This window comes from Nannobrachium achirus, assembly GCF_963921795.1.
Source record: "Nannobrachium achirus genome assembly, chromosome: 20".
NCBI classification, from domain to species: domain Eukaryota; kingdom Metazoa; phylum Chordata; class Actinopteri; order Myctophiformes; family Myctophidae; genus Nannobrachium; species Nannobrachium achirus.
The window spans coordinates 50,461,424-50,474,526 of NC_137827.1; the positions used below are offsets into that span (position 1 = coordinate 50,461,424).

The following is a 13,103-nucleotide window of genomic DNA, read 5'->3' on the forward strand; positions in this document are numbered from 1 at the left end:
AGTTACTAAATGGGGGTCCTCCAAACCTTTTTCTCCTTTTTTGGAGCTGTGTGAAGCACAGGCTCCCTATACGTGGCCGTGTGGGTCTGTCTGTGTGTCTGTCTGTCTGTCTGTCTGTCTGTGTGTGTGTCTGTATGTAGCCTGAACTTCCTAAACTTCGGCACGCCACTAGTCCCACAGTTTTGCCACCACACACTCGCGCCATATGTCAAATCGAACGGCTTACTCGGGAATCGTGGGCTATTACTTTTCTAAGAGAAAGGTTCTATAGTTTAATTGATATTAATTTATTAGTGAATTAATTTTCCCCATTGACTTATAATGGGAATCGCAAAAACTCACATTCAATTATTTGTCTCTCGCAAACCATAGGGGCTAGAGTTTCAAGACTTGGAGAGGAGGTTCATAATGATTTCAAGGATTAAATAAAAAATAATTGTGTCATTTGGCCGCATGGTGGCGCCATAACACCCCACTTTACGTTTTGGCCTGTAACTCTTGAACCGTAGGTCGGAAAATTAAAAATATTTTTTCCCTGGATTCCTTGGGTCATGACGCATCTCCCCATATAGGCCACGCCCATTTGCGCCATGATAGATTTTCCGCCATCTTGAATTTTCTCCAAAACACACTTTTTGCTCCTTTTCCTACATATTTTCTTCAAATGTCACAAAAATCGGTACACATGATCCACACACACACACACACACACACACACACACACACACACACACACACACACACACACACAGCTCCACTTCACACGGGTGTGATTTTATATTAACCACTAGAACCCTAACGTCCATATTCTGAGAACTTTAGCCAAAAATAGCAGATCTACAAGCTCACAACGAGCTTGTAGATTGGCTATTTTCATCAAAGAGGTTTGGTGTAGAGGGGGAAAAAGAGCACAATAAGTACAGAGTGAAAGGTCAAGTTTACAGTATTATGTATTGACGCTTCAAGTGGTTAAATATCTGAAAACACAAATTGACACAAATCCAAAATACACCTCGCAGGATCATGCTGTCAAACGATGAAACTATATGGCATCTATGTAAAGATTGTGGGGGTCCCTGCTTCATCTCTCTCTCAACTAAAGGCCCATGGCCTGAAAACGTTGAAGACCCCTGCTTTAAAGCACTATTTTAACCAGTAAATGTATTTGTCGGGTAGAAACCTTGTAACTACATATTTATTACAATTATTTTATTTATTTTAAACTGGTGCTGTGGGAACCAACACATGGGCACCGGTCACGAGGACATCCCAATAATGTGGATGTACTCAAGAAAGACGCAGGAGCACAAAGCACCAACAAGCTAGCAGGATGCATGGAGAACCGGGATGACTGGAAGCCACGATGGAAGGCTCGTCTGAGGACGACTTAGAGAGATTTTATTTACACCACCCCCCTCCCCTCAATAAAATAATGATGAGTTAATGCCCTATTTTATACTTTGTTGTGTTTGTTAGCTAAATCAGCTAAAATATCTGATTTACTAGCTCACAACACATCACTTGTATATCTGCTAGGGTTGATTCACACTATGGCAAATTCAAACTATGGCAGATGATGTGCTAGTGTGAACACTGCGTCCCTGACTGGGGAGGTAGTATGAATAAAACTAAATCAAACATTTCCTGTCGAAATCAACACTGCTCTCTCTCTCCCTCCAGGGCTTCCAGCAGGAGATCACGCTGAACACCAACAAGATCGACGCCCTCATCGTGTTCGGGGAGAACCTGATCCAGAAGAGCGCTCCGCTGGACGCCGTGCTGATCGAGGACGAGCTGGAGGAGCTGCACTCCTACTGCCAGGAGGTGTTCGGCAGGGTGGCGCGCTTCCACCAGCGCCTGGTCAACCGACGGCCTGTCAGTACTCACTACACATCTCTCTCTGTTTTGTACTAGTCTCGCGTAGCCACAAAACTATTCCACAATCTCTGAATGCTATATAGATACAATTCGAGTAATGGAAGCTTTCCGTTCATGAAAATATATTTTAAAATGTCATTTCTGCTAAACAGCAAGCTAAATATGCTTAGAAGATTTGTATTTATATTAGGATAAATGTGCGCGATGTTAAAAACGAAACAGAATTGGGGGGAGGCTTCACTTCTGCTTTAACCGGATACTCATCATTAGCCTCTGTGTTCTGTCGCATTTTGATTTGCAAAGAAAATATACCTAGATTCCTCTTTTGGAACGCAACAGCCACAGTTGTAAATGTTAATGGTAAACATTGGAACAATACACAGTGGAAAGTAACAGGTAAATGGTAAATTGGAACGATGCAAATTACAAACACAGTGTAAAATAACAGAAAAGGTGATAAAACCACACCGTCCCCTGGACGCATAATTATAAAAAAAACTACAGATTGCAGAAAAACCACTGAATGTTGAAAGTTCCGTTTTTTGTGTGTAATTGAGGTCAGGAAACATGAAAAAAAGGTGTAAAAATTACCAAAAAAAGAAATTTGATGTCATATGACCTTTAAACATTGAAACGACCTTTAACATACGTATGGGCATTGTTTCCCAGGTGTTGGAGGAAGAGCGGGAGCTGTCGGACAGAGACACGGACTTAGAAGACTCTCCGGACCTGAGCTCCACCCCTCCGTCCTGGAGGGCCCAGAAGGAGGAGGAGGTGGGGGGAGGAGGCGCGTCGGCGGGGCGGCAGGTTGCCGCGGTGTGCCACCACCTCCTGGCGCCTCCCCTGGAGCGCTGCTCGGGCCGTGAGACCCCGGTCAGCGTGGACTCCATCCCGCTGGAGTGGGACCACACCGTGGACGTGGGCGGGTCTTCGTCGCACGAGGACGACGAAGACGCCACATTCTTCAGCGCGCTGTCAGGTATTGATCATGTTCTTTTTTGGAGCGGTGAAACAGTGCTCCCAATGGATAGCTTTGTGTCCCTGTCCCGTCCAGCATAAATAGCTGCAATGGCAATTGGTGACCGGAAGAGGGCACTGTTCCTCCTCACGCCAGTACTGTACTGTAAACCAGGGGTTCCCAAACTTTTTTGTCTCATTATAATTTTCACTCCCAGCACCTTATATTTATAGCATATCGTCGTTCGTTTTGTATTTATCATCTATAAAATGTACTAAACTAGTGAAAACAGCAGATCTACGAGGCGTTGTGTGCTTGTAGATCGGCTGTTTTCACTAGTTTTGTGTGACAGTCTTGTGTGATGAAGCCAATGGAAGTACACATTTGAAACTTGGAGATACGAGGTTTCTGCCCGACAGTGACGATATTTTGGTGATTATGTTGTGAGGAAAACATTGAGATAATAGCCATTTTGGTTAGAACTGAATGAAAATAACTTTGTACTTCAAGTTTAAAATGATACTAAATATTTTAAGAAGAAAAAAAATATATAAGTGTCCAAATAAATTCCAAATATTATCAAGTTATCTCGCGGCACCCCTGGACTGGACACCCACTTTGAAAACCACTGCTGTAAACTACAGACATACAGGAACAGATTGAGAAGGCACACACACAGGGTATAGCTGCTCAGATTCACCGCTCTACTTCGAACCGAGGTTTGATTTTTTTTTAACCCATTTAGGCCTAAACGCAAATTTGTGTCACTTTAGATTTGAACCACATTAACCATTATTTAAGGCGAGACACTACAGGTGAATAGGGTAAAAAAATAACTAATAGCTACAACAATGAAACTTTTCCAGTTGATTACTTACATCAAGACTAAGAATTTTTGAATTACAAGTTTTCTGAAATGATATGTTTAGATATGCAAATGAGGCACTATATGCGCTAATAATGCCCAATTTGCATACTTTTCAGGTACATAAATCTGAAGATTGGATAATGCCAGGTTCAAAACTATTGTTTCCCTTTCTTGACATATTAGAGACAAAACAAATTACAGAGGGGATTTTATATATCTCTTTTTATCACTCCATAAATCATAAAATAGTGTCAACAGTCATAAAAAACACATTTTCGCCATGTTTTTAGTGATAAAATGTGATGTAAATCAGACTATGAATGATATATCAACAAACCCCTCTGTAAATATCTTCAGGATATAGATAAGAATAAAACTGGAAGGTTTGGTGTATGTGGGTGCAACTGAAGTGGAGATTTATGTACCTAAGTATGAGGAAAAACACATTTTGGGAAACGGCCTTTAAAGATTGGAGACACCCCCATCCTATACAAACCAATTGTAACTTCAAACTCCATTTTAATCATGTTAGATTCATCAAAAACACCTGTCCTCGGTTCTGGTGACTCATACTGTCCTCCTAATATGTGAGGGGGCCATGTTTCTTTGATTCATCTTTTATTTATTTTTTATTGTCTATATATATCTATATTTTGTAAAATATGTATGAAAACAAATGCTGTTAACTCGGCACTTTCACGTATGAAATGAACATCCATATGTGTATTTTGAACGTTAATTTTGCATTTGTTTGAAAGAAGGCATGTTTAGGAAGCAAAATAGTAAAAAATCTAATTTTTTTACATTTTGATTTTTTACATGTTTTCACCTGCCATGTCTCCCCTTAATGCTTTAACTATTAAAAAGATTACAGATATACAGCGCGGCACCGAGTGCCGTACTGCGAGCTAGTAGATCTGCTATTTTTGAAATATCTTGAACATTCAATTTGTGCAAGTCTTTGAATCGTTTTGCCCCGATTCTATGAATGTCTTCTAAATCCTTCTTCTAAATCAGTGGTTCTCAAACTTTTTCATGTCAAGGACCCCCAAAATGACATGTATTTGGCCGCGGACCCCCATCTTAAAATACGTTTTTCCAGGGACCACCCAGAAGCAAATATTTGAGTTACAAATGTTCACTTTTAAAAAGATACTCAAAGACTTGCAACAAACCAAAAATCGGTCCAGGCCACAGGTAGTAATTGTTACTGTCCGCCCCCCCCCCCCCCCCACTGTGCTCAGGGAGCTCAATCCTGACTCTCATACCAGGGAGTTTTGAGAGACAATGGACGACTCCCGGCTCCGCCCCCTCCAAAAGCTGCCTCCGCCACTATCACAGCGCGCCGCTATTGGCTTCATTCACTTCAATGGGAAATACGGCGGATTGTACACACATTTTACACATTAAATACTAATTCAGTGTTGGACCCAGCGCGTCGAAATCTCTTCCTGGTCCGTCGGCAGGGCAAGGCATGCATTGGAGGAAGGTGTAGTAGCTTACACGGCTAATGGAACAAAACTATGGAACAAAACTGCAGAGGAATATTTGGGAAATAAAGGAATGAGGAAGCCCCTGTCTGTTGGACCACAGATCGCCGTTTTTTATATAAAAAAGCCGATTTAAATATGAATACACTGTGTTGGCTAAAAGGCCATTGACCCATGACTACAACACCTTATTTGTTATGTAAAATAGCTACTGATCAAGTAGCCTAATGATGAATGAACAACGCGAAGTGTATTTTTTCTGACATGCAACAGGGGATGCGTGCAGGTGCGTCACAAGAGGGGGAAGAGGGACTGAGTTACTAAGGCCCAAGGTGGAAGGGCCTTAATTATTTTATACTTTAGCTATCGAAAAATAGCAGATTATATAAACTCGAGAGTGCCGCGCTGCGAGCTTGTATATCTGCTATTTTTGAAATCCCCAGATGAAGAACATTCATGTGGGCCCGCAGTGAATCCTTGTACCCAGGGCCCAGAATTTGTGCGACGACACCCTTGGCTGTATTTGCGACTCGCTGCGGCTAAAACTTTTCGGAATCGAGACTTTTTAACGCCAGAGATATCATTTATAAGCAATCGACATGATAAGAAACATGTAGGCCTAGCCTACATTTGAAGCAGTTTATTCTGGTTGTTGTGAAATAAGAGAAATAGACAGAGTAGGATACTGTCTACCTCATTCGTCGCTATAGGCTGTTTAAACACCATCATCACAGATCAAATAAATACATTAACACGCCGTCGTTTAGGCGTCAAATTCACTGGTAGTTATATTTATTAGTTGTCTTTCTTACCTTATGTAGGCCTACACAACTGTCCAGTCCAGTGATAAGTTGCTTTATATCAGATGAAGTAGCCTATTCCTTGGTGCTTCTTCATATAAACACATAATGTTTGTGTTGGTATAAATGAGTAGCCTACACATATTTTCTCAGTTCATATGACTTGATGAAAGTAACTCATATTCCGCCCAGGTCAATAACACTAATCATTATAATGGCATGAATCGATCTAAACAAATAAAGTCTGTGCTGATAATGATGATGGTAGTATGCTTATGGCTTATGTTAGGCAGGCCACTTAATAGATATATAGATAGATAGATATCTTTATTATCCCAAGGGGGATAATCAGTAGCTATTTAACATAACAAATAAGGTGTTGATGTTATAGTCATGAGCCATTTAGCCAATACAGTGTATTCATATTTAAATCTTTCCGAGTCAGTGTAAAACGGCTCTGAATCCAGCAGAGAACTTATGTATTCTCTGCTGCTTTGTTTTAATAATAGGCCTACATATTTTTCTAATCTCATGCCAGGTCTTGTTGACGGATTTGGAAGAGATTTCGACGCTCTGGGTCCAAAACGCGACATGCAGTGTGTCTGTGTGTGACTTTCTCCTCCATCGTGCTGACAGTGTTGTTGAATGACTGAGTGAGGGCTGTCGGACTTCAAAGCAGTAACGTGGAGGGAAAGGTGGGGGCGGAGCTACCGGGAGTCATGTATTGTGGTTTGAGAATCGAAAATTCTGTGATCTGAGAAATTTGCACTTCTTGGAACAACTTTGACTTCCTTGTCTACAGTGGAGTCCTGTCGACCTCCCGTTGTTTTAGCAGTGTTGTTTTTGACAGCAATTTTTTTTTTGATTTTGTTTTAGTCATAGTCTTTTGAATAAAATGTCATTTAGTTTTAGTCATAATTTAGTCAAAAAATGACTGAAAAGTTTTAGTTTTAGTCTAATTTTAGTCGACTAACTATCATAACATTTTAGGCGACTAAATCTACAGTTGATTTAGTCAACTAAAATGTATTTTGGCAGGCCTTGATGACATTTTAATGGCTGATTTTACACTTGGTTGCTCTCTGAAAATAGCCGATCTACAAGCTCACAACGCGTCGCAGTGCGACGCGTTGTGAGCTTGTAGATCTGCTATTTTCAGAGAGCAACCAAACATAAAATGACTCTCTTCTCCACTAGTCCCTCCCTAACGTTTCAGTCTAGTTTTATTTTGTTGACCTAATTGTCAATATATTTAGTCTTAGTTTTAGTCATCACAGCTTAGTTTTTATTTGGTTTTTATTTCGTGTTCGTCATCGACAAACATTTTTCGTCATAGTTTTAGTCGACGAAATCAACATTGTGTTTTAGAATTATCAGAATCGTCTCTCCTTCTCCGACATCCAGTCTCGTTAGAGCCTTTAAGAGCTCTCCGTTCTTTAGCTCCCCGAGCTTAAGAGCTGCGTTATTTTACTTTAGTTTTTTCTCGAACGCTGACTTGCATTCTCCCGGAGTTCGCCGCAGGCGAGACTGAACTGAAGTCTCGTGATCCCTTGGAGAATAGATGTACTGTACACTAATTGGTGCTGTGTAGGTTTATTCCGTTGTCTTGCATTTCTCTTGCAGATGTAGAGGTCACAGAAAGCACAGAGTCGTTTGTTAAGGCGACTGCCAAAGCCTTGAAGGGGGCCTCGGGTAGGCACTCTGCCACCTGCATGCTTCTGACTCACTGTGTGCTTAAATGGGAATGTTGATGTTTTTTTTCTTAAACCTGGGCCCTATTTTAAAGCTTTTGGACCACAAAGGAATTGCCGGCTTGCCTGTAATTTAGATGGACCAATTCCACCCTTCGTTCGTGGAAACTAATGATCTAAAAATAGGACCCATGTTTAAACATCAAACACAAAACAAAATATTCCCCTAGGATATTAAGCCAGGCATGAACCTCCACCCCTTAGGATATTAAGTCTGATTTATGCTTAGTCATGCGATGGTGACAGGTGTTGTAAATCACAAATGTAAAAAGCTAGATACCTCATCTGCCGCTGCAGTTCATTGGCGCGACTGGTAAAAAAGGACTGGCGGAAGTGTGGAACTGTGGAAGGCACTCTGCTGCCCCCTGCAGTGGGAAAGAGGGAGTCCCGCATCTGATTGGCCTACCGAGCATCCCATTCTGTGACGCACAAGGAAGCGTCCTTCAGAATTCCGGAAGCTTGCCAGTCCTCTTTTACCAACGCCCCAGAGCCGGTGGAGGCCTCTACCTTTTTATGTCTATGCTGTAAATGGCACATCTACAAGCTCACAACGCGTTGCATCGTGACGCGCTGTGAGTATGTAGATCTGCTATTTTTTGGTTTAGGTCACCATGATATGACGGGCCATCAATAAGGCATTAATCTTTACTTGCCATCACACTGTCATGCCTTGCATCTTGTTGCACACCCTGCCTGTTCACAGCCTGGCCCTTTATTCCCACATTTCATTTGGATAACTTAAGTTTAAATTAAAATTTAAGGTCGATAAGTGGACGAGCAATGCATGAGGAACTGTGTTTTGTGTCTTGTTTGTGTTTTTTTTGCGTTATCCAACGAGGCGTCGCAAAGGCCATCACCTTCAAATGAAATGTGAACATCTTCAGTTTTTAACTGAACAAATCTTGACCTGTGATGGCGTGAACCTGCATGACGAGACTGAATTGTGAGCTTGTTATTGTTAGTCATTGAGTTTGTTGATGAACTGCTCGTTGCATGCTATGGATCAGGGGTCTTCAACGTTTCAGGCCAAGGAGAGAGAGATGAAGCAGGGACCCCCACTACACATTGTATAAAATTAACAGATTTCTTAGACAGCTTAAACTTGTTTGACAGCACTGTCATCATGTAGAAGTAATGTGTATTTTCTGTCAAATACTTAGTCTGCTCTTCTTTTCCCTCTACAAACCTCTTTGCCAAAAATAGCTGATCTACAAGCTTACAACGCCTTGCAGGGCGAGGCGTTGTAAGCTTGTAGATCTTCTATTTTTGGCTAATGTTCCACTCAGAATAGGGATGCTAGGGTTCAAGTGGTTAATGTAAAAAAACATGATCATATCACACAAAGATTTGGCGGCCCCCCCTGTTGTAACTCCGAGGTCCCCCGTTTGAAGACCCCTGCTATGGATCATCACTCCATTGTTGTGGCGTTGCAGATGTGTGCATGTACAGTTTGAAAAGGATTTCTGTGCGGACCACAGAATGCTTCAGCAAGCACAAGTTACCCGTGATCGCAAAACCTTACTGTGGTTTTATTTTCTCTTTCCATCCTCTCTCTCTCTTGCGGGTTTTTGTTTTATGTCCCCCTGCGGTCTATTTTCTCACTTTTTTTGTCTCTTCTAATTATTCCTTCTTTCTGACTAAGTCTTTCCTTTATTCTCTCTCTCCTTGGTTATTTCCTCCATGTTCTCGGTTTAGTTTTTTACTGAGCTGTCGCATGACGGTGCCGCGACGCGTTTTGAGCTTGTTGTTGATTTTGACAGCAAATTTTGATTTGGTTTTAGTCATAGTCTTTTGAATACAATGTCATTTAATTTTAGTCACATTTTAGTCATCTAAAATGTTTTAGTTTTTGTCTAGTTTTAGTCGACTAAATTTAAGATTTTAGTCAACTAAATCTGCAGTTGATTTTGTCGAAAATGTATTTTGGCAGGCCTTGACGGCGTCGTAATGCCCGATATTACACTTGGTTGCATGCTGAAAATAGCCGATCTACAAGCTCACTGTGAGCTTTTAGATCTGCTATTTTCAGAGCACAACACCTGAGCGCAACCAAACATAAAATTACTTGTCTTTTAGTTCTATTAGATCTCTTCTAACCCTAACACATAGACAGAGTCTAGTTTTTATATGTTGACGAAATTGTCAGTATATTTCGTCTTAGTTTTAGTCATCATAGCTTAGTTTTTATTTAGTTTTTGTCAGTGAGAAAAGTAGTCGACGAACATTTTTCATCATAGTTTTTGTTGACATAATCAACACTGGTGAGCTTGTAGATCGTCTATTTTTGACGTGCGACATCGCCATTAGACGAAGCGTGAATTTCACAGAGACTTTTCACAGTCTCTTGTGAACCAGATGTGGTTGTCGGTCTGACACTGACTGGCTTTCCCCCCTCTCCCCTCTCTCTCTCAGTCAAGTCTGTGACAGACCCTCCCAACTGGCACCAGTCAGACACGCCGGAGAGGAAGCGGGTTCCCAGAGGCCTGGACTCCTCCCCCACACACACCACCAGCACACCATACCACCCGCAGGGATATGTAAGTTATACACACACACGCACGCACGCACGCACGCACGCACGCACGCACGCACACACATGTATTTATTCATCACCCCTATCACCAGCTGAAAACTGAAGTTCCCCCGTGGCAGGAGATGGGTAGATATTAGCAGAGCTCTGTAAGTTCTATACACAAATAAGTATTGACACATCCCCCTCAAGCAGCCCCCTACCACACACACGACCCCTCACAGAGCTAAATGCTAAGCAAACACCACACCGTTTCATTCCACTGGCAGCGGCTGCCTAAGTGTGTTACCTGCACACACACACACACACACACACACACACACACACACACACACACACACACACACACACACACACACACACACACACACACACACACACACACATACATATAGCTCAGGGGCAGCATAGCTCAGGGGTAGAGAAACCGTTATTAGAGCACGAAGGGTTTCCGAAGGGTTCCCACTTCCCAGTTCGAATCCAGGCTCCCCCTGAGTTAATGTCGAAGGGTCCTTGGGCAAGACTCTGAACCCCTAATTGCTCCTGGTGAGTAGGTTGGTGCCTTGCATGGTTTCCTCCGCCACCGGTGTATGAATGTGTGCGTGAATGGGTGAATGTAATGCACAATCTATGTAAAGCGCTTTGGATAAAAGCGCTATGTAAATGCACCATTTACAATTAACCATTTACACACACACACACACACACACACACACACACACCACCATCTCCACCACCAGAACTCCCTTCCTTGGGTTTCACAAGTACACAGACACACGCCGCTCCTTGTGTGTTCAACACAATGAAGGCCTTGTTTTTGCCGGTGTTGTCTCCAGGTGAAGCTGATGGCGGAGTGCAGTGGCAGCGTCAACAGCGTGAAGAGAGTCAAGCTGATCCTGAACGACGAGGAGGATCTGGACGAGCCGGGGCTCACCGGCAGCACCGCCGACAAACACACCAGCACAGGTACTATAGTAGATGACTAACACACCAGCACAGGTACTATAGTAGATGACTAACACACCAGCACAGGTACTATAGTAGATGACTAACACACCAGCACAGGTACTATAGTAGATGACTAACACACCAGCACAGGTACTATAATAGATGACAAACACACCAGCACAGGTACTATAGTAGATGACTAACACACCATCACAGGTACTATAGTAGATGACTAACACACCATCACAGGTACTATAGTAGATGACTAACACACCAGCACAGGTACTATAATAGATGACTAACACACCATCACAGGTACTATAGTAGATGACAAACACACCAGCACAGGTACTAGTAGATGACTAACACACCAGCACAGGTACTATAGTAAATGACTAACACACCAGCACAGGTACTATAGTAGATGACTAACACACCAGCACAGGTACTATAGTAAATGACTAACACACCATCACAGGTACTATAGTAGATGACTAACACACCATCACAGGTACTATAGTAGATGACTAACACACCAGCACAGGTACTATAGTAAATGACTAACACACCATCACAGGTACTATAGTAGATGACAAACACACCAGCACAGGTACTATAGTAAATGACTAACACACCATCACAGGTACTATAGTAGATGACTAACACACCAGCACAGGTACTATAGTAGATGACTAACACACCAGCACAGGTACTATAATAGATGACAAACACACCAGCACAGGTACTATAGTAGATGACTAACACACCATCACAGGTACTATAGTAGATGACAAACACACCAGCACAGGTACTATAGTAGATGACTAACACACCATCACAGGTACTATAGTAGATGACTAACACACCAACACAGGTACTATAGTAGATGACTAACACACCAGCACAGGTACTATAGTAGATGACTAACACACCATCACAGGTCTATAGTAGATGACTAACACACCATCACAGGTACTATAGTAGATGACTAACACACCAACACAGGTACTATAGTAGATGACTAACACACCATCACAGGTCTATAGTAGATGACTAACACACCATCACAGGTACTATAATAGATGACAAACACACCATCACAGGTACTATAGTAGATGACTAACACACCAGCACAGGTACTATAGTAGATGACTAACACACCAGCACAGGTACTATAGTAGATGACTAACACACCAGTACAGGTACTATAGTAGATGACTAACACACCAGTACAGGTACTATAGTAGATGACTAACACACCAGTACAGGTACTATAGTAGATGACTAACACACCAGGACAGGTACTATAGTAGATGACTAACACACCAGCACAGGTACTATAGTAGATGACTAACACACCAGCACAGGTACTATAGTAGATGACTAACACACCAGCACAGGTACTATAGTAGATGACTAACACACCAGTACAGGTACTATAGTAGATGACTAACACACCAGTACAGGTACTATAGTAGATGACTAACACACCAGTACAGGTACTATAGTAGATGACTAACACACCAGGACAGGTACTATAGTAGATGACTAACACACCAGCACAGGTACCAGATGGATGCATGACGATACAGACCAGCTGGAGTGCACCGTCATTTGGGGAGGGAGTAGTAGTGGGGTGGCCACTGGGGGGGGGGGGGGGGGGGGGGGGGGGGGGGGGGGGGTAGTGGTGGAAAGTACTTTTAACCCATTAAAGTAGAATTTTGGCCCAGAAGGCTACCTTACCGTTAAAAATGTAGGTAAGGTAGCCTTATTTGCTTCCCCAAATGATGGTCCATGTGTTCTTTTTTTCAAAAGATGCAATATTTTCCTTTTGGGTCCATGGGCTACCGACCAGGGCTTCAGTCAGGAGCGAGTGGTTA

General features: G+C 42.3%; 1 protein-coding gene across 1 annotated transcript in view; it reads left to right on the top strand.

The window, feature by feature from the left end:
- syne2b (spectrin repeat containing, nuclear envelope 2b) overlaps window positions 1-13,103 on the top strand; it is a 298,695-nt gene that overhangs the window by 271,634 nt on the left and 13,958 nt on the right. The window contains exons 123-127 of the mRNA XM_080751129.1: window positions 1,681-1,875; window positions 2,548-2,857; window positions 7,618-7,686; window positions 10,158-10,282; window positions 11,112-11,241. Of these exons, the coding sequence (XP_080607255.1) occupies window positions 1,681-1,875; window positions 2,548-2,857; window positions 7,618-7,686; window positions 10,158-10,282; window positions 11,112-11,241 (829 nt within the window). The remainder of the gene's footprint in view (window positions 1-1,680; window positions 1,876-2,547; window positions 2,858-7,617; window positions 7,687-10,157; window positions 10,283-11,111; window positions 11,242-13,103) is intronic.